The sequence below is a fragment of the Anopheles arabiensis genome, chromosome 3 (assembly GCF_016920715.1).
Source record: "Anopheles arabiensis isolate DONGOLA chromosome 3, AaraD3, whole genome shotgun sequence".
Lineage (NCBI taxonomy): Eukaryota > Metazoa > Arthropoda > Insecta > Diptera > Culicidae > Anopheles > Anopheles arabiensis.
Genome location: NC_053518.1, coordinates 86,884,118 through 86,904,381, shown reverse-complemented (window position 1 = coordinate 86,904,381; position 20,264 = coordinate 86,884,118). Strand labels below are relative to the sequence as shown.

The 20,264-nt window shown below is 45.7% G+C and overlaps 2 protein-coding genes across 6 annotated transcripts; one reads left to right on the top strand and one right to left on the bottom strand.

Moving 5' to 3' along the window:
- Window positions 1-192: 192 nt before the first annotated feature.
- On the bottom strand, window positions 193-1,685 carry LOC120904696 (probable cGMP 3',5'-cyclic phosphodiesterase subunit delta). The gene is made up of 3 exons (XM_040314916.1): window positions 1,524-1,685; window positions 1,257-1,443; window positions 193-1,120 (listed from the first exon to the last, which is right to left on the bottom strand). Exons 1-3 carry the CDS (start codon window positions 1,574-1,576, stop codon window positions 905-907), a joined length of 456 nt encoding a protein of 151 aa, XP_040170850.1. The 5' UTR covers window positions 1,577-1,685; the 3' UTR covers window positions 193-904.
- An 807-nt stretch (window positions 1,686-2,492) lies between these two features.
- LOC120900887 (copper-transporting ATPase 1) lies at window positions 2,493-19,359 on the top strand. Of its 5 annotated transcripts, none has more exons than XM_040308474.1 (6): window positions 2,493-3,134; window positions 3,245-3,323; window positions 13,617-16,890; window positions 17,194-17,343; window positions 17,431-17,660; window positions 18,637-19,359. In XM_040308474.1, the coding sequence occupies exons 1-6, from the start codon at window positions 3,092-3,094 to the stop codon at window positions 18,770-18,772; spliced, it is 3,912 nt and encodes a 1,303-aa protein (XP_040164408.1). In that variant the 5' UTR covers window positions 2,493-3,091; the 3' UTR covers window positions 18,773-19,359. The 5 variants fall into 5 exon arrangements, with proteins under 5 accessions (XP_040164408.1, XP_040164413.1, XP_040164409.1 ...); XM_040308479.1 differs by lacking the exon at window positions 18,637-19,359 and adding an exon at window positions 17,869-18,401; XM_040308475.1 differs by lacking the exons at window positions 2,493-3,134; window positions 3,245-3,323 and adding an exon at window positions 5,638-6,177.
- The last annotated feature ends 905 nt before the right edge of the window (window positions 19,360-20,264 follow it).

The window sequence follows — 20,264 nt, the reverse complement described above, 5'->3', positions numbered from 1 at the left end:
TCCGCCAAATTAACTAGTTTGTACAAAATCGTTTGATTAGCCTTTTGATTAAACTCCGGATTTGATTTGAGTTCCATACAGGCTCGGTCCAGTAAAAAAATCAGGATCATATCTTCATAAACCTGGACCAGTTCCATGGACCAATATCTGGATCCAATTTCCCATAAATTCAATCTAAACAACACCCACCGATTATTGCTTTACGTACATTTGGTGACATGTATTTCAACGTTTTGTAAAATAAGGGACACAGCTTCCTTGAAGCTGAACTTAGGCAGATACACAGTTCAGCGCCTCTCACGTTCGTATAAAAAAGATTGACTTATACATTAAAAAATGGTGCTTAATTCTGTGATTACTTACATTATAACATTCATCATTACATGCTAGCATAGTCGGGCGCCCCTTGATGCGTGCACTGTTTTAGTGTTTGATTAGAGTGTGAATCGAAAAAAACCCATTTTGCTAAGCTGCTCGCGTGAGGCAGATGTGATCGTCGAATGGTAGCCGTTGTACTGTCGCTTAAGTACAATGTGTCTGTGTGTCCTTTGCATCCTTTTTTGCCGTTGCTTGTGCAGCAATGAGAGCGTTGAGGTGTTTTTTTTTTTTTGGTTTCAGATTCACCCGACCAGAAATGCCCAAGCGTTTCCCTGGCATGGCTGGTGTGTCCGTACCTAAACTACCTAATAATAATATGATGGTCCCATGAAACTGGGCAAGATAGTGGAAAAACAAATCGGCGTGTGTGCCTTTAGTGCCGTACCACATCAGCAAGCGAATGGCCAATGGCGAATTCTAAGGAGTTCGTTGAAAAATGATTTGAACTAGCAGTCCCGACCGTGTTCCCTACGTTCGGTTGTTTGAACACGCGCGGGCATCATCCCACCCCGGCCCGCCCCCTGGCTTAGATGTAGTATAACCGCACCACCGACTTGCTGATGAGCGTGTCGCCGTCGTAAAAGCTCGTCTCGATGGTCACGTTGCCGTTCAGCACTTTGGCCGGCATCATCTGCGACTCGGGCGCGGCCTCGATGGTCGACTGCCAGGTGTTGGTCGTGTTCGGGCTGACCCATCCCATCTCGAAAAACCATTCCTCCATAATGCGCCCCTTGAAGAGGACCTTCAACAGAAAAGAAACAGAAACCACGAACGATGCGCCGCGCGCACGAAAGGGCAATTAATTAATCGATAATTACACTTAAATGACTCCTGCAAACACGCACCGCAACCCGCGCGGCCCACTCTTGCTTGCTTACCTTCTGGTCGAGTCGAAAGTTTTCCATCGCCTCGACGGTGCTGAAGTTGATTTCCCGCGACACGGCACGCAAGCTGAGTATCTTGACCGGCACCTTCGCCTCGTGCTCGACGTCCGGGCAGGAGAAGTCCTTGTTCTCCTGCCAGATGATCTTACCCGTGTCCGCATCCCGCAGTATCATCCAGTTGCTGCAAACAGTGACGAAAGACGACTCAAATCGTACAGGGAAACACACCAATCACTCCTCTGTAGTTGCTGCATCACTTACATTTGAAATCCGTTTAGAATTTTCTCCCCTTTACCGAGATCGTCCGTGCCCATTGCTCGCTTGTTGGTGTGTCTGCTGGGATGAAGAAAAAGCCAAATTTACTCTCTTTCCTTGCGATGTGCGATGCGGTAAACAAATAACTCGGCCGCAGCAATGATGCTGATGACAGCCGAAGTTTGACGCATCGGTTGGGTTTGTTTTGCCCGGGGGCAGGGGCTGGCAACACGACTGAATGAAACTTAAATATAAAATTACCGTTAGGATTCAAATTACGCACAGCTACGAATACCGGACATTCAGGATGTTTTTATTTAATTTCTTTATATTTTGACTGTGACCATGCTAATTTTCAATTTTAAGATGACTGCCATGATGTACTAGAATCTATTAAAATGTGTTATACCCCTATTAGGCCTTGGTGACACAGTAAATAAATATTTGTTGTCGGTCAGTTGACCACAGGCATTCTTAGCAGTTTTGCATCCACCCAATTCCTGTGTTCCATTTGTTCCCTAATTCCTGTTTATCACGCAAGTAGTTATAAATGTGAAAAGAACAGTGTTTTGTCAAATTGAGCTATGAATTTCATTAAAACACATATTTGGTTCTGGTGATGGTGATAAATTGTATACAAATATTTTTTTATACCGTGATTTGAAACATGGGATCGAAACTGCACTGATTGTCAATCAAAATATCGTTGTAATTTCACGATTTTTGCAATGCTTTGACTAAAGTCATTGGATTTTTTTCCTTTAACGCAGAAGGTTTGTTTTGTTAATTGGCTAGGTTACTGTGGTTTTACAGAGGTTTGGCCGATAAAAATTGAAATGGTAAGAAAATATTATGCCGAAAATAAAAAAAATAATATAATAAAATGTCCAAAATATGATTTTAGCGATTTCATGGCTAATAGCGAATCAGTTGAGAGCCCCTGCCGCTAAAGGCCAGCTGTCAAACGGTTCGCCCGAAACAAAAACAGTCGCGTAGGAGGCTGTCAAGTGGGAAGGTGGTGCTTGCTCAAGGAATTTCGGTGCAGTGCAAGACTTGCACACTCGCACCAGACCCAACCCCTCCGTCCCGGGGGTTAAGCATAAGCATAGGCATAAAACGCTATAGTTTTTAATGTGTGCAACATAAGCTCGGCTTAGCGAAAGTTTAACCTCTGCAACAAAACGTTTCCTTCGTGCTCAAATCAACCAAATTCCGAAGTGCTCGAAGAAGTGCCAGTGCCATATGATCCCAGCAGGCCCTCTTGAAAAGGAAGTAAACAGATTGCGTGTGCGTGTGTTTGTGTGTGTGTATGTGTGCAGAGTGTACTACGTCCGCCGACCGCGCTCGTTCTAGTTGCCGGGTGCGTGTGCCCAATCGGTCGACGATTGTGTAATATCGGCTGAAGAGGGTAGTACTGCCTCACAACCACTAGACGCGTCCGTATGGTTCACCTGGGCGAACTTTAAAGGGCACACGTCCAGTAGAAAGACCGCCCGCTCTTCCCTCCTCAGGTGAAGAAGGGTGCTTTGGAGGGTGATCAGTTCAGCCGAGAAACAGCAGCGATCTCGGGCACAATGTCGGTCAGCGGGGACAAAATGTTATCAGAAAACGATGGTGGTACGTATATACAACAGGCGAAGGCGCGCGCGTCACTCTTCTACGCATGCAACAGATGAGACCCATTCGAATGTTCCTCAAACCAATTGCTTCGCTTCGTCCCATTTTAGGTACCTCGAACAAAGAAGTATCGCCCACTGGCAGCAACAGCTCGCGGCGTGATGTGGCCGAACGGATCAGTAAATCTGTGTAAGTGTCAAAATGCAAATAGAAGAACACAAAAATATGCTGTCGGCTATTAAAAATATGGATCACCCCCTAAGGAACGGAAGGGGAAGCAGGCGCAAGCGAACAACACGCTGTCACGTCTCGGTCTAGGCAGTTCTGAAAATGTGCTGACTAAGATCCACCCATTCTCGAGCTTGGGCACTCCAGCTCGGGTGTAGCCGTTGCCGTTCTGTATTAATGGACGAGCGATTTGGCTGGTACGCCGCCCTTAATTGCACCATTGTGCAGCAATCAAGATGGGACGCGAGACCGTGCGGGTGTTGCATCGATGGAGAAGAGGGTTTTTCGGGGGCGGAGAGAAGCCGAAACGGATTTGATGAACATCATCACCGCACGGCTGCTGGAATGATTGAACGAAGCCACCACACAAAGCCTATCACTAGGCCGTCCGGGCGTTATCAGGACCGATTGATTGTTCAAATTGTGTGTCGTGGAAAAAATCGACGAACTTATCACGATAGCACGGGTGTGACTGTGTGTGACGGGGGCTACAGCACACACTATTGAGGGCAGCTGACCCGTTGTGTCGCAGAGGGATAGAGTTTGATGGTGACGCCCGCGGAAATAAGTTGAATGAACTTGCACGGAGTGTGTACACTGTGCTTTTGTTTGGACGGGGCAGTTTGGCTTTCCTTTTCTTAGATAAATTGCGACAAAGGTCCCATATTTGCACAATCTCACAACGATAGCGACAATGAATCAGTGACGAAAGAGTCCATAAGGACCAAAGTCACTATAATTTCTTTGACAGACAGACAATGAATCAGCAAGGGGAATTAGTGGGAATATTTATAGATCTAATGGATTTGATTTTTTGACAATACATTACGTGTGATGGAAGCAATCTAATCAAGCAAACCGGTAACGTGCAATGCTTCTTGTGGATTAGAATTTTCAGCTTCACGTTAAACAGCTGATGTGTTAGCAAGGTTGCTATCTACTTTGGGCTAAAGATAAGGGACATAATAGAGCCATCACAAGTGGTACTTAAGATGCTGGTAGGAAACGCACAGTTTGCCATAGTGTGTACTATTTTTGGATTTTCTTAACTTATCTCAAGGTGGAAAGGCATTTTTTCCCCATATCGCGATGACGTGTTGTAGCAAAATGGCTCCAGCAATTAAGGTATAGATGAGATCTACATTATGCTACGACGAAACGAAGAAGGATATCACTGTGGGTTTGAATGGTGGCAATCGATTGATAATAGAGTTATAATGTTAATCTATGTAGAACATATTTTTTGCCTTAGTATTCACAGTACCAGAGCTTGAAGAGCTCGATATTTATTCTAGTCTATTATGTTTTGCACAGGTTCTGAATACTCTGTAAAGGTCAAACCAAGACGTGTGATCAAACATTTAATTCGATTGCTATTTAATTTAAAAAAAAATTAATATACATATTTAAACATACAGTAAAATCTCTCTCTAACTCTCTCCAATTTGAAAACCCCCTCTTATTTGAATATTTTTAAATAAGAAAAATAGTTGACTGTATATTGAATAAGTACATTATAGCTATGATCCTAGGCTGTTGGAATTATAAGAATGTATTAAGCCTGAAGGGTTAACTCAATATTTTAAAATCTATTTGTCTTGTTGAACGAGACAAAGCGTTCTAGACTGTAATTCTTGATATCGTAATGACTCGGCAACAAACTCCATCGAATGATTCATCTAAAGGCTAGGCAGTCACTTAATTGGCTCGATCCCCAGTTAATAGTCTATGGAAAATACGTTCTCATAAACATGCTTGTGACTTTTGTTTTTCAATTTATTGAGTTGCTCATCTTAAAAATAACGTTGTAATTTAGGCAAACACACGCTTAACAAACTCCTAACAAACCTTAAAAAACGCTAAACTTAACAACAGCTTTATCAACCGCTTTAGGCCTGTTTTTAATTAAGCGTTTTAAATTAATAACAAACCGCTGAATGGTAAACAATTGAAACCAAAACACCCAAACCGCTGCACCAACACAACACTGCAAACGATTTTCTAACGATCGCCAACACATGTGCGTTACTCATGCGCATGGTAGTGTCGGTTAAAGTTTCCACCAATACCACCGACACACTCGAAACGACGTGATCGCAGGCAACCCACACAGCTGGAACGGGCGATAATAGCGCGCGCCTGTTTCCACTAATCTAAGCAAGGCGATAGGGCATCAAACGGCGTTCGACGGCGCAAACACACCAATACAGGAAGGTGAGCCGCCCTTCTAATAGCATTCCCTGTTGGTAAAGCTCTTGGAGCCCGCGAACTGACAAAACCGCACTGCACGGCCACAGTTCGTTTGGAACCGTTCGTGAGCGAACGTTGAGCTGCGCGCGTTTCGACGTACTTTGCCGGACGGATCGGATCAGTTTTAGTGTATCCTGGACGGTTAGGTAGTGGCGTGTGTTGGAGTGGTTTCCCGTGCGTACGTGTGGGTCGATTTAACACGGGCACCGGCCTAGGCAGTTGTGTTGTTACCAGTGGCAGTGTCGAATGGTGAAAGTAATATGTAATGGCCAGGAGGGTACAGGCATTTTTTACACAGTATTAAAGATCCGGCCCCGGCCTCCGGTGTGTCCGAAGTTGTGAAAGTTGGGAAAAAGCTTGGCAGTGAAAAAAGGCGTTAGTGGTGGCAAGAGAGTTGGCCCAGTGTTTGTAGATTGTAAAACAACGCGAACAGACAAGCCGAGCAGACAGACCAACGAGATGCGATGAATTTCCTCAAAAACATCAACAAATCATCACAGCAGAACGGTGCTGGGCATGGTGTCCAGTACGCACTGCTTATCAACAATGGCGGTGAAATTAATGGGTAATGAAACCAACAAGAAAACTAGCCTTATCTGTTTGATGATGGTGAATAACCAAGCTTCTAGTTCTTCAGTTGTCTAGTGTGTTATTTCCTTCAGCGAAAACGATGGTACTTTACCACCGCTCAAGTGTTGCAAAAAAAAAAAAGACGCGCTAATCTACGAGCAGAGCTTCTTGAAGAGAACGACCTCCGGGGTATCGGATTTCAAGTGGTTGTGAAACTGGACCCAGCACATCATCATTTATCGGGACAGGTAGTGCCTGTTTGCGGGGAGTTGCTATCTCTCTGGGCACACGATTAAAGATCACCTGGCAAGGACATACACCTCAGGGCATCGTTTGCGTTTGACATTTACTCCAGACGGCGCACAAAGTGAAGCGCACAAGAGATGCACCAAAAGAAGATCATTAACCAATCTTCGAATGTTAAAGGGCAATACATCGTCAATTTATACTGATAAGGACTACGTAATGAATCTTCAATATGCGTAGAAATACCGCATATTGGTTCTTGCCTAAGAAAAGCTGCAAAAAAGCGTTTAATTTTTTTTACTAAATTTGTACTGACGTCAATGAGAAGATCGTAAATGATTGCTCTAGCGACAGGGAACCGTGAAGTTGGTTGTGTCGGCATACTGTTTATACTCCTTGGTAACTTGGGTAAGATAAGCTCCGGCTACACCTACACTCTCCCAACACTTACCGATGGGCTTACGTTACGCCTGGAGCAAGTGCCCTATCAAACACTGCTCTCCTATTGTGTGCTTAGACACTGGCATTGGAGAGATTTTGTTTGGAATAAGATTTTGAGTTGATTGAGCAGTTCCAGCACGTTTCAGGGTGTTTATAACTCATTCCGGGAACTACCTGAATAGATAAGCTTCAAAGTAAATGGTATAATAGAAGCTACACTAAATGCTGGTTTATTATTCGTACTGTGATAGATCTACCCTTGTGCGCATCGTCTGCTAGTACTGTATCCGATCAATGCATGTGGTGGATGCTATCCAGTTACCTTGCAGCCACGGTTAGTCTATGACCGACATATGCGGTGCTGTTACTACTTCAACCGCTGGCTGGAAGGGTGCGAAAAAATGCACCAAAATGCAACAGGTGGACTGATGAGGCGTAAAACATCACCCTCTGAAGGTTGTTTCAGTGGGTTTGAATGTACTCTATACATAATAACTATGGCAAACCCATTTGGATGTTGTGTTGGAGGAAGTGGATGTAACACATTGTATAATTTGTTGCATTCCTTGCTTTGCAATTGATTTGATTAAACTTGTTTGGTGGATGAGTGCATTATTTTAATTAAAAAACAACGAATGGAAACCAGTTTCTGCCGTGCATATTTAACTGGACTGGTGATTTATGTTTGTTTTAATTAGCTAACGCAACAAGAACTGGAAATAAGTTATTTTTGGAAGTGTTTCACGTTGTTCCATGATTGTGCCTCATTGCGTTATCAGCTTATACTTTACAAGTTGTTGGTAGTTTGCAAACACTTGGAGACGCCCGACGGTCTAACGACAGCCGCTTCGACCTTTGTAAAGACCACTTGTGATTCTTGGTTAGTATCGTCTACCTGTAGCAAGAATTATTCTCTTGCTTGTTATTCGACGTAAGAGACGTAAGGCATATTGTTGAGGTCCAAGTTTGCAGGCTTGTGTCGGTCGCCGTTACTTGGCTTAATGCGCGTGTTAAATTTTGTTAAATCTCTTTTGAAAAACTGGAAAGACCGCAGAACGCCAATTGTATTCAAAAGAATATAAATGGTTGCTAAATTGATCATATCTACCAAGAGCTATTCGGAAATTCCATCAACCTTTTTTGTTGTGTGCCCGTTATTCATAATCAAATGAATGTTAAAAATTAAGCCAATTAATCTTTTTTGCTTCTTCCTGTTAGATTAGCTGTTTTCAATTTACTGTAATCTTTTTTAATTGATTCAATTGATCATAATTCTTCGATCAACCGTATTTTAAAGAATTCTTTAGGTGTTTTTAACTCAATATTTTGCATTTGACCCTCTATTTAAAGTATCGTTTTTTAACATTATATCTGTATACCGCTATCGCACCATTAATTGGCGAACGACTCGCCGACCCAACCTTGGGGTTCATTTCCCACCACTCGGTAGTTTATGTAAGGGCAAATCGACCCCACTCTCATTCTCGCCCAACCCCCGCTGAGTGTTCCGTGCACAACTTCGTGCTCCAGTTTCGAAGGCATTCGCAAACGTATGTGGAAGGAAATAAACGCAACTCCTTCCACTCTATTTTGCGCATACACGTATAATTGTAAGTCGCACGAATTCACGAAACCTACGCATATGGGGCGATGTGGAGATTTGTCGACATTTCGCAAATATTGACATTATCATAAAATGTGCGAGCTAAGAGGGATAGAAACAACAATATAGCGCTGGAAAGGGGGGCTCAAGATGATGTGGAATGAACGGTACGTAAGAGTGGCATTGGATTATTTAGAGAAATAATGTGTCAAATGAAAAGCAACTCAGAAAACCAATATATAATTTGTCGGCTGTGTATTGTTTATATTATTGAATTAGTGGAAAATTTTAGTAGATAGTATATCTATTAGATACTTAAAGTAGCCAGTAGCCAAGAATATGAAAAATCGGCTCTTGATGTAGAATATATAACATCTACTTTATAGTTATTGAGTGGGTCTATATAACTATATACATTAGCGTCAGATTAGATTTGAACGTCAGAGCTGTTGAACGTACGGCCAAACGCTTGCCACGACACTACCGAACAGATTCTGATAGCTGCAGTTAGTATTCATGTTTTTTTCAAAAATACGGCTTTTTGGTACTCACTTTTCAAATTCAAATGTATTTTATAGATATTAAAATCTTCAAAAATATTTTCAATTTGCATTCCAGTGGTCGGAGACGTCGGAAATATATGATAAAGCACGATTGTACAATTTATTGTAATTAAAGTGCCAGGCACTGGGACTGGCAATGTTATTATTGTGTCATCATCAAAGTTTTACAAGCAATGTTTTTACTAATTCGCGTGCTGTACATGTTCTTTTTAATCTTACTTCCACCTGATAAGCGTGATGCTCTGGCGTGGTTTTGTTGCCCCATCATCATCAGCGGTGTGTTCGAGCCTCAGCTGATTAATGAGCTGCTGCGGATACATTTTGAGTGTGTTGTTGTGCAAAAAAACAAATTCGAGTCCTGAGCTACGGGATGTATTCTACTTGAGCTTTTTTAGGCATACAAGTTGCTACAAGTGTGCGTGTGGTATGGTAGAGATTTGTTTACTTCAGGCAAGGGACGGTCGAGATACGATGGTATAATCAAAACATACGCGATCGTAGCGGGAGAGGGAAATGCACGAATATATGTTGGCGATCGTAGTTACGATGTGTGGCTCTCTGTGTATGTGTGTAATATGTTTCATACCAACCAATGAACCAACCCCCACCCTTAACGAAAAAAAACCGGCTCGGTTTTTCCCGTCGACTGACGAGGGCGTTTCGTGTGATGGGTGAAAGCTCCTCCAGTTCGAACCGAAACTTGAGCCAGACAACGGCTCACTCACACGGTGTAGTTGCGCGTTGTTGTGACCGTTCCCAATCTCGATCGCGTTGTTGCAGCAGCTGCGTGAAGCGTAAAACCTAAGGGTTGTTGTCCGGCCACGATTGCGCATTAATCTCTACGCCTAGCAGTGACGTGCGATCATTTTATAGGTGGTTTCAAAAACGGCGACGTTACTTTCAAATCCGGCCACAATTTCAAGGTCGTCGGACGTGTTCATAACACCAAATTTTAAGGAGTGGGCAACCTTCATCCTGCTCCCACCCCATGCTTCAATAATGGTGTAGCCAAAAGTTACCAACGAAATAGCAGGGAGTGTTGTCCAGTGCCAAATCTTAACCTAACTGTGCCCAGCTGGCCAGCTTCAAGTTCCGGTTCTGAGCTACAACAGCTGCTGTGGTGAAAATGTGGAACAACGGGTACGGTACAAGCAGGTAATCGTCACGAACGGTGCTTTCCAACTTCGATTCTTCGACATTAGATGGCGTTTAATGAGTTGACTGGTGACTAGTCGGGCCAGCAAACGGTCGCATAAAATGGAGCGAGAGCAACGGCGGTGTAACTCCAATCATTACGTCTACGAGAGGTGCCGCTTTCCGCTACATGAAATAACAAAGGCAACGACGACGGCTTTCGGTTCGTGTGTGCTGGTTGCTCCACGAGAGAAATAACTTAAGCTGCCGTTGCTGTTGCTACACCATCCACTGTGGACCAAAAATGTCCAAAGTGGGGGTGAATACGTATGAAAGCGCAACCGATTTTTCACGTTTTTCTTGTACACTTATGAACGGCGTTTCTTCTACTTTTAGTTGTTGGGGTCCCGTGTGGGTTTGAAGGCGATTTGGCAAGCAGCAGTATAAAACAAAAAACGTGATGGAGGAGATACAATAGTGCCACAATGGCAGTTCGGATAGAATTGCTTGCGGAGATGATGAAGATCAATATTTGCTTATTTGCACAACGATGATGATAAAATTCGGACCACTGGACGGGCACGTAGTGTATCGCATTTTACGTTTTACGATAGCACAAAGACTTTAATGCCATTTAGTTGCTAGAATTCATTGATGGTGGTCATTGAATCCTTCATTTTGGTTATGAAAAAAGCTCGGAAGATGTAGAGCATGAGCAATGTTTATGATATCTTATTTGAAATCAAAAAATTGCTTTGTCCTCTAATATGTACTAGAGGTTTTTTTGGAAGATTCTGTAATAATCAAACGAATATGAGCGTGGATGCAATTCTTCAAAAGTTTTGCTCCAAGAATTCCAAACGTCGACTTTTGAACTCTACGTTTGTTAAGAATTCGACAAAAAATGTGCTTCCAAATCCTTATAGACACCCTAACGGCAGGATGGAAATATGTTTGAGGTTATGCTTAGTTCGTGTAATGATTAAAGCCTTGTTTTGACTAAGTAATTGCCGTAATGTACACGGTTTCCGGACGTTCGCTATTGTCCATATCTGCAAGTGATCGTATATTTTTCACTGATATCATTAATGTCTATTCTGAGTAAATGTCTGCAGACCATACAGGACCCAGCCTCAGCAATGTCTGTCGTATGCAGGTATTTCCTGCCGCATGATCGTTTTCTTCATCTCTTTACTTGGGCCTTCCTGGGCAACTGCTGCTTTAAGATCTGATGACTATCTAGACGATCTTCAATAACGAAATAATATCATAAATGCCAAATGTGTTATATCTGATGGAGTTCACAATGAAGTGTCTTGTGAAGTAACATCTTGGATGGATATGATCAGTGCACATCCTAGTTTTTCTTGGAATTCCCACAAATCGACAGTATTAAATATCATCTTTCTCTGGTGTAAATGATCTTCCATGGAAAGCATTGATGGGAGTCCCTCCGTTTGAAATGATATATGTTATGATAGTACCGACATGTTCCTAAAAAATGATTGTTCAAAGCTAACGCATATTAAATCATACTCATTCATCGTGAGTCACAAGGGATTATTCTGTTCTACAAATATCGATGACTTGATGTTTATGTTTGCATTTTGAAGTACTTCGCACCGATAGCAAAACTATTGGATGACGAATTCAAAGCACGCTTGTAATAGTATCGCATAACAAATCCATGTGAAATGGGATCGTAACACCGTCTTTTTATAGTTTTGTTTGTTTGTTTTTCCAATTTTATTCACCAGACGATAGGAAGTAATGCAAACAAACGACATGTTTTTTACCCCTTTTTACTGTTTCCATTCACCGTCAACCCGTTTATGCTCTCTTATGCACAACAGCACGACTCTGATTACCCGCTCCTACTCTCATCTCACCGCGCTCTACTCAGCCCAGTGGAGGGAATGATTCGTGAGCGAAATAAAATTGTCTCCCTATTTCCCCCAGGCGCTCCTTGGAGACGAAGACATAGCATCTGCCGATAAGACCGATATGCGGAACGGTGTGCTGATAAGAGTGTTTTTTAAGTCTCTCACGGAAGCTACTCCCATAGATCGATGATAATCAGTTGCATTGGAGTCACGGTGCGCGATAGTCGCATGGTAAATAACTGGATTGACCTGCACGGTGCACCTCCATGTGCTTTTGGATGGATTTCCGCTACTGCCCAGTTGTTACACAAGTGGAAGAAAGACGGTCGATTTCGAGGCGCCCAGAATTACGTGACATTTTGTGAAGCAGAACCCAGCGATCGGAATAATCGTTTAAATTGAGTGTTAATTTGTGTCGAGCAACAAGATGTCGCTAGAATCGAAAGAATTCCACGTACCGGCAGACACGCAGCGACTGTTGAGGTATACTCATCTTTGGTGCTTTGTGGTGAAATGAGATAATTTTCCATATATTCAGCAGAAGCTTCCGGTATTTTTTTTCATTAATTTAAAACTCCGATATTCCAACTGCGTCTTGAGTTGCGGATGGATGTACTTCTCGTCGAACGTTCCGCTGGAAAGTGGAGCAGCATACAGGCGTTATCTTTTACGCGTTGGTTAGTTTGTTATTTGCTGAGCCGTTGATAGGCGCTGGTTCGCGTTATCGGTTATTGAGACAGAGATTTCGTCCGCAGCACGCCATGTACGTGCCCCGATGTGTGCTATTGTGGCAGACAATCGGTTTCTCCATCGGTAAGCCCCGGTGGGGCTATTGCACGAGCTCAAAATATTCCACCAGTGCTTACAATGTATCAATTTTGCATGGATGGAGGAGAGTTATTGTGTTTAATCTCCAACCGATTGAGTTTAAAATGATTCAATCATGAAGAAACTCAGTATCGAAATGTTTCCCAAGCAAGCTTAATGCCATTTTTGTCCTGTTGCCTAGTGTTGAGTTATCCAGAATTGAATCCAGAACCTATAACTCATGAATCTTGAAAGATTCACGAATATTCGTGAACCGATCAACCGTCAATATCTTAAGTTTTATGAATATTTAAAGAACTCATATATTCTTAAGTTCTCAAGAAATCAACCTCAACTAAGATTCAAACTGTGTATGCTGTGAAATGCAGTGAAAATATTACAGTATTGTACATTTTAGAGAGATACATTATCGGATAGAGATGCATGAGTTCTAAAAGATTAATATTTAAATATTTAAAAAATGTTAAGATTTATATGCTTTTAGGGATGAATGAATCTTGAGAGATCTTTAAGGATTCGCGAATCGTTGAAGACTCAATAATGCCAAACTTTGACTATCAAATTCATTGATGTATTAAAATGATTTATCCAGATTCATAACTATAATTCAAAGTAATCCAACTTTAATTTTGACTTGAGCTTAAAAAAGAAGAAATTAATTGAAATGCTGTAAAAGAAATTCATTTATTCACATTACAAATGAAACTAACAGATCCAACATTTCTTCTAATTTTAGGGAAAATATGGACGACTACGGTGAGTCGACTGGACTGCTGGAGCAGCCGGTTGCCTCCGTACGACTGCCGATCATTGGCATGACCTGCCAGTCGTGCGTGCGCAACATCGAAGGCACGATCGGCAGCAAGCTGGGCGTGATCAAGATCAACGTGGTGCTGGCGGAAAATGCCGGCTACATTGACTACGATCCGTCGCTTACCGATCCGGCCCAGCTAGCAGCGGACATAGACGATATGGGCTTCGAGTGCACGTACACGGAACCGGGTGCATCGAGCGCCGGTCCGAAACGATCCATCCTCGTCGAAGGCGTCGAAAGTGACAGTGAAACGACGAACCAGAAATCGGACGTACGAACGACGCGCATCTCCATCGAAGGCATGACCTGCCAATCGTGCGTGAGAAACATCGAAGGAAACATTAAAGACCGTCCAGGGGTGATCTCCATCCGCGTGCTGCTCGACGAGCGGCTCGGCATCGTTGAGTACGATGGGCGCCAGACGACGGCGGAAGCGATCGCCGAACAGATCGACGACATGGGATTCGAGGCACGGGTGGCCGGTGAACAGCACCAACCAGAACAGCAGCGAGCACGATCCTCGCCCCAAACGAACGGCAAAAAGCACGCGACCAACGGTAGCTTAACGCCGAAAAAGAAAGCAGACGAGTCGGCGCAGCTAAGGCGCTGCTTTCTGCACGTCCAGGGCATGACGTGTGCGAGCTGCGTGTCGGCAATCGAGAAGCACTGCCGCAAGATATACGGCGTGGAGTCGATCCTGATCGCGCTGCTCGCCGCCAAGGCGGAAGTAAAGTACGACGAACGGTTAACGACGCCCGCCGACGTTGCGAAATCGATCACGGAGCTCGGCTTCCCGACCGAGGTGCTCGAGGAGCCCGGCACGGGCGAAACGGACGTGGAGATTGAAATTCTCGGCATGACGTGCGGGTCCTGTGTGGCAAAGATTGAGCAGACAGCGCTGAAAATACCGGGCGTCCTGCAGGCGTCCGTCGCACTCACGCTCAAGCGGGGCCGGTTTAAGTTTAACAACGAGCGCACCGGCGCGCGCACCATTTGCGAAGCGATCGAGGGGCTCGGCTTTGCGACGCGCGTACTCTCGGGCAAGGACAAGATGGCACACAACTATCTCGAGCACAAGGAGGAGATTCGCAAGTGGCGCAACGCGTTTCTCGTCTCGCTCGTGTTCGGTGGGCCGTGCATGATCGCGATGGTGTACTTTATGGTGCTGATGCACGAGCGCAGCCACGAGGAGATGTGCTGCGTGCTGCCGGGGCTGTCGCTGGAGAATCTGATCATGTTCACGCTCTCGACGCCGGTCCAGTTTGTCGGCGGGTGGCACTTTTACATCCAGGCGTACCGGGCCGTGAAGCATGGGGCGAGCAACATGGACGTGCTGATCACGATGGCCACCACGGTGAGCTATCTGTACTCGGTGGGCGTGCTGGTAGCGGCCATGGTGCTGGAGCAGCACACCTCTCCACTGACCTTCTTCGATACACCGCCGATGCTGTTCATCTTCATCTCGCTCGGACGGTGGATGGAGCACATCGCGAAGGGCAAAACGTCCGAAGCGCTGTCGAAGCTGCTTTCGCTGAAGGCGACCGAGGCAACGCTCGTCACGCTCGGCCCGGACTACGCCGTCCTGTCGGAGAAGGTCATCTCGGTGGATCTGGTGCAGCGGGGCGACATACTGAAGGTGGTCCCGGGCAGCAAGGTGCCGGTGGACGGCAAGATACTGTGCGGCAACTCGACCTGCGACGAAAGCTTAATCACGGGCGAGTCCATGCCGGTGCCGAAGAAGAAGGGTGCCGTCGTGATCGGTGGTTCGATCAATCAGAACGGGCTGCTGCTGATGCAGGCGACGCACACGGGCGAGCACACGACGCTGGCACAGATCGTGAAGCTGGTCGAGGAGGCGCAAACATCGAAAGCGCCCATACAGCAGCTGGCCGACCGGATCGCTGGCTACTTCGTGCCGTTCGTGGTGGCCGTTTCGGTGATCACGCTGGTCGGGTGGATCGTTTCCGGGTACATCGATATCGGCCACATCCCGGCCAGCGATCGGGACAAGGAAGGGCTTACGCCCTCGGAAATCATCGTCAGCTACGCGTTCCGCTGCGCGCTGAGCGTGCTGGCGATCGCCTGCCCGTGTGCGCTGGGGCTTGCCACCCCGACCGCCGTCATGGTGTCGACCGGCGTCGGTGCCCTGCACGGCATTCTCGTGAAGGGGGCCGGGCCGCTCGAAAACGCACACAAAGTGAAGACGATCGTGTTCGACAAGACGGGCACGATCACGCACGGTATGCCGATGACGTCGCGCATCTGCATGCTGGTAAAGCCGGCAGTTTGTTCCCTTGCCCGCGCACTCACCATCGTCGGATCGGCGGAAGTAAACAGCGAGCATCCGATTGCGACGGCGATCGTAAAGTACGTGAAGGAAACGCTTGAAATCGATGGCTTTGGCAGGTGCAGCAACTTCTCGGCCGTGCCCGGGTGTGGCATTCGGTGCGTCATCTCGAACGTCGGCGACACGTTGAACCGCGTACAGCAGTCGGAGAAAATGCGCAACTATCAAAACTCTTACCGCAGCGAGCAGCAGCACCAGCAGCAGCCACTGTTCATGAACGGTGCCGTCGTGGAGGAACTGATCCCGCAGCTGAGCGCTTCGCAGAAGAACACGATCGAGCTGCAGCAGCTGCTCCACCTGGAACCGATCGGCGAGGGCCCGGCCGGTACCGGTGGGGATGCCGGATCGGGCGAAGCGTTTGCCGACGTGAACGAGTACAACGTGCTGATCGGAAATCGGGAGTGGATGGCGCGGAATGCGATCGTTGTGCCGCCCGAGGTGAACATACGTATGTCGGAGGAGGAACAGATGGGCCATACGGCGATACTGTGCGCGATGAACGGGCAGCTCGTGTGTATGCTGTCGGTGTCGGACATGGTGAAGCCGGAGGCACATTTGGCGGTGTACACGCTCAAGCGGATGGGCATCGAGGTGATACTGCTGACGGGTGATAACAAAAATACGGCCGCCAGCATTGCCCGCCAGGTGGGCATCAATCGGGTGTTTGCGGAAGTGTTGCCGTCGCACAAGGTGGCCAAGATCCAGCGGATACAGGAGATGGGCATGCGGGTGGCGATGGTCGGGGACGGTGTGAACGATAGTCCGGCGCTGGCGCAGGCCGACGTGGGAATTGCGATCGCCTCCGGCACGGATGTGGCGGCCGAAGCGGCGGATGTTGTGCTGATGCGGGTAAGCTGTCATGCTCTTTGGCTCATGTGGGTCAACTCATGTGGGTGGGCTTTACGGAACAAGATACAGGATTTGTCATTTTTAACAGTTCTTCTCTTTTTTGTATATCTTTGAAATTATCAATTAATAATTGGAATCTTTTAAAAAAAATTGGAAAAATAACAATTTGTGAAAAAAAGAAGGAAAAAAATGCAAAAGGCTCGTTTATGGAAACTTAAAACAAAAAAAAATTGTGTGAATGCACACTAGCATTATTTATTTAAAAAAAATACAACATTTATTAATATGTTTTCGTATCATTAGAACGACCTGCTTGATGTGGTGGCCTGCTTGGATCTGTCCCGGAAGACGGTGCGCAAAATTCACTTGAACTTCCTGTTCGCCAGTATGTACAACCTGTTGGGCATTCCGCTGGCCGCCGGCATATTTACGCCGTTTGGATTTACGCTCGAGGTAAGTCGCTTAACTGTTCCACAGAATCGTAAAAAAAAAGAATGAAGAAATATTAACATTCCGTTTCATAATCTCAATCCGTTTTAGCCCTGGATGGCATCGGCAGCGATGGCGGCCAGCTCCGTCTCGGTGGTTTGTTCCTCGCTCATGATCAAGCTGTACAAAAAGCCGACCCAAGCCTCGCTGCAAACACCCGAGTACGTGGAGCTGATGGAGGCCGGTGCGTTCCTCGATCCGGACACCATCTCGGTACATCGTGGGCTCGACGACATACCGCGGCCGAATCTGGCCCGCTCTACCAGCTCCACACTGGCCAAGTAAGCAACGCCGGATATTGCTCATGCCATTCTTTACCATCATTCGCAAAACAGACATCAAAGGGGGAACAGTATATAGCAGTCACTAACACTCATACAACCACCCCCACCACCAGTTTTGCTGCTGCGTTCATTCCTCGGGTTTCTAATTATGTTTTCTTATGAGTTTCGATTAACAGTTTATGATTGTTTTCTATTTTGTTTTCAGTTTCTTAAGAGCACCCGTTAACACCTAACCCACCCATCTGCCTGTACTACTACTACTACTACTACATCACTAACCTCACTTAAATGCACACATCTCTTTTTTGCACTAACTAAACGACTGCACGTGGGCGAACGATCCTCTCGTTGTGGCGTACCGCACAATTTAGGGCCCAATGGCTTGCCATGAAGCTGTGTGTGTATAACCTTAAACTAAAGTAGTGCATTGGTAGTGCGGTGTTTACGTGTAGCTGGACTACAATTATACTTAGTACGATCGTAAGGATATATGACCGTCGTTCCACTTACTTAGAAACAGTGCCAGCAAGTCAAGTCGCTTTATTTGATTACTTAGTTTATAGCTACGTATTGGAGAAATGTTTTTCCTTTTTTGCGTTACTTTTCGTTGGGATATTTATCATCAGTTACATTACTTACTTTGACACTTTATGTTTAAAAAATAACACCCCGTATAAAATAAAAGAAAACGATTGGCGCGCTTGCCACAGCGGTAGCAGACAGGTGGAAGACACAGAAGCTGTACACTGCCATGTAAGGATTTGCGGAGCAAATGATGGGTAGTTCTGATAAAAGCGGTAAACCTTAATTTTTCTTTTGTTTTGGTTTTTATTTGTTTTGGTATGTTTTTAACACTGAATGAATGTGCACAATGTAACCTTTTCTCGAGTGTCATCCTCTTTACGGCCTTATAGAAGAGCATCACTTACCCATGGTCTGTTTTCTATCTTCCCCCCATACACGCGCAAACTAGATTATTCGGACGCGGCAAAGACACGAAGGAGGACGGACTGCTGGCCACGCTGGACGATGATGAGTTTTCCGTTGGTATCGTTAAGACATCGAACGCGAGCATTTACAAAGACGCAACCGAGCTGCAGAAGCTGTAGATTGTGTCGAGGCGTTGCGTCGAGAGAAAAAAAACCGCCGTTAAAGCAACCGCACACACCTGGCCGGTGGGTATGTTTTCAGTGATTCTTTACGATGTTAGAGTCCAGTAAGCTTGTTTTGAGTGTGGACTATTTCCATCCGTAAAGTGCAGCCATACACACATACCGTAGCCCGGGCACGGCGTGAACGGTTCTTTTTCCTCAAATCCCTCCCCCCTCTTTTCTTTTCTTCTGTGTTTTACCAGTTTAGTGTTTTGGGAGGTTTTTTGCAATCTTTTGTGTCCGTTGTGTTTTGGTTTTGTGTCAGTGTCAGTTATGTGATATTTGCATTGTTTGTTTAGGAAAGGGAAGGTACGAGCAACACGCCCGCCCAGTGGTGAAGACGTGTGAACGAATAGTAGGGATTTTCTCTTATAGTATGGACGAATATTGACCAGTACTCAGTAGATGTGTGTGTGTACTTATACCCATGTGCAAACGCCCCCGTACCAGTTCGGCAAAGTGAACTTGTTTTTTTTTTTACACAAACACAAATATGCCTTTTACCGAAAAGACTTGTAAATAAATTATATACTACGTTTTTGTAACTGCAACCTTGTTGGGAAGTGTTTATCCGAAAAAATCAGTTGAGTTGTCGCTCGGAGAGTAACATGCGACAGACATCGTATCCTGGCAGCCTTCGCTACCGTCAGGATGCTCGGTTCACCGTACAGCTCAGCAAGCTCGTGCTTCGTCGCTCAAACACGCCCAGAGCGTTTGCATCCTCCGCTCGGATGGTCCAGGACTCGTGTCCATTAGTGTGATGCGCTCTTTAAAGCGCATCCACGACTCCGATCCGACTCCGGCTCTTGTTAGTTAGTTAGACTCCGACAAAATCCGAACCATTAGAGTCGTCCGGAGTCTCGCGGAGTCTTTTGGAATCGTCCGAATTTGTCCGGAACGACTCCGGTCGACTCCAAAACTGAACGACTCCGGATGATTCCAAATGATTCCAGACGATTCCGAACGACTCCGGATAATGCTGCCCAGACCTACCTTCCGGAGTCAGTTCCGAAATTATCGGAGTCAGATCGGAGTCGACTCCGGATTCTTGCCAATTTTACCCATCATTAGTGTCCATAGAGGCCCACCGGGCGAATCAATGTGCGATATATCTCACATTTCGTGCGGGCTCGACGTCTTCTGGATCTCAGCAGCCGGTGATGCTCATAGTATGCACAATGCGTCTCCGGATTTCGCTGCTGATGTCGTTGTCCGAAGTAACGACCGTCCCGAGATAGCAGAACTCCTTTACTACCTTGAGATTGTCGCCATCAACTAATACACTGCTTCCCAGATGGTGGTCTGACTTTCCGGCAAGTAGGTACTTCGTCTTCGTCGTATTGATTATCAATCCAATTATTGCTGCTTCGCGTTTGAGTAGGGTGTACGCTTTGCACACCTTCGCTGTTTTGTTGTCCTGGCGATGATGTCGATGTCATCCGCGAAGCCA

Coding starts and splice junctions, on each gene's coding strand:
- LOC120904696 (XM_040314916.1), bottom strand. CDS start 1,576: ATGGGCACGGACGATCTCGGTAAAGGGGAGAAAATTCTAAACGGATTT. Junction 1,444..1,523: donor ATTCTAAACGGATTTCAAAT/GTAAGTGATGCA, acceptor CACTGTTTGCAG/CAACTGGATGATACTGCGGG. Junction 1,121..1,256: donor ACTTTCGACTCGACCAGAAG/GTAAGCAAGCAA, acceptor TTTCTGTTGAAG/GTCCTCTTCAAGGGGCGCAT.
- LOC120900887 (XM_040308474.1), top strand. CDS start 3,092: ATGTCGGTCAGCGGGGACAAAATGTTATCAGAAAACGATGGTG. Junction 3,324..13,616: donor GAACGGATCAGTAAATCTGT/GTAAGTGTCAAA, acceptor TTCTAATTTTAG/GGAAAATATGGACGACTACG. Junction 16,891..17,193: donor CGGATGTTGTGCTGATGCGG/GTAAGCTGTCAT, acceptor TCGTATCATTAG/AACGACCTGCTTGATGTGGT.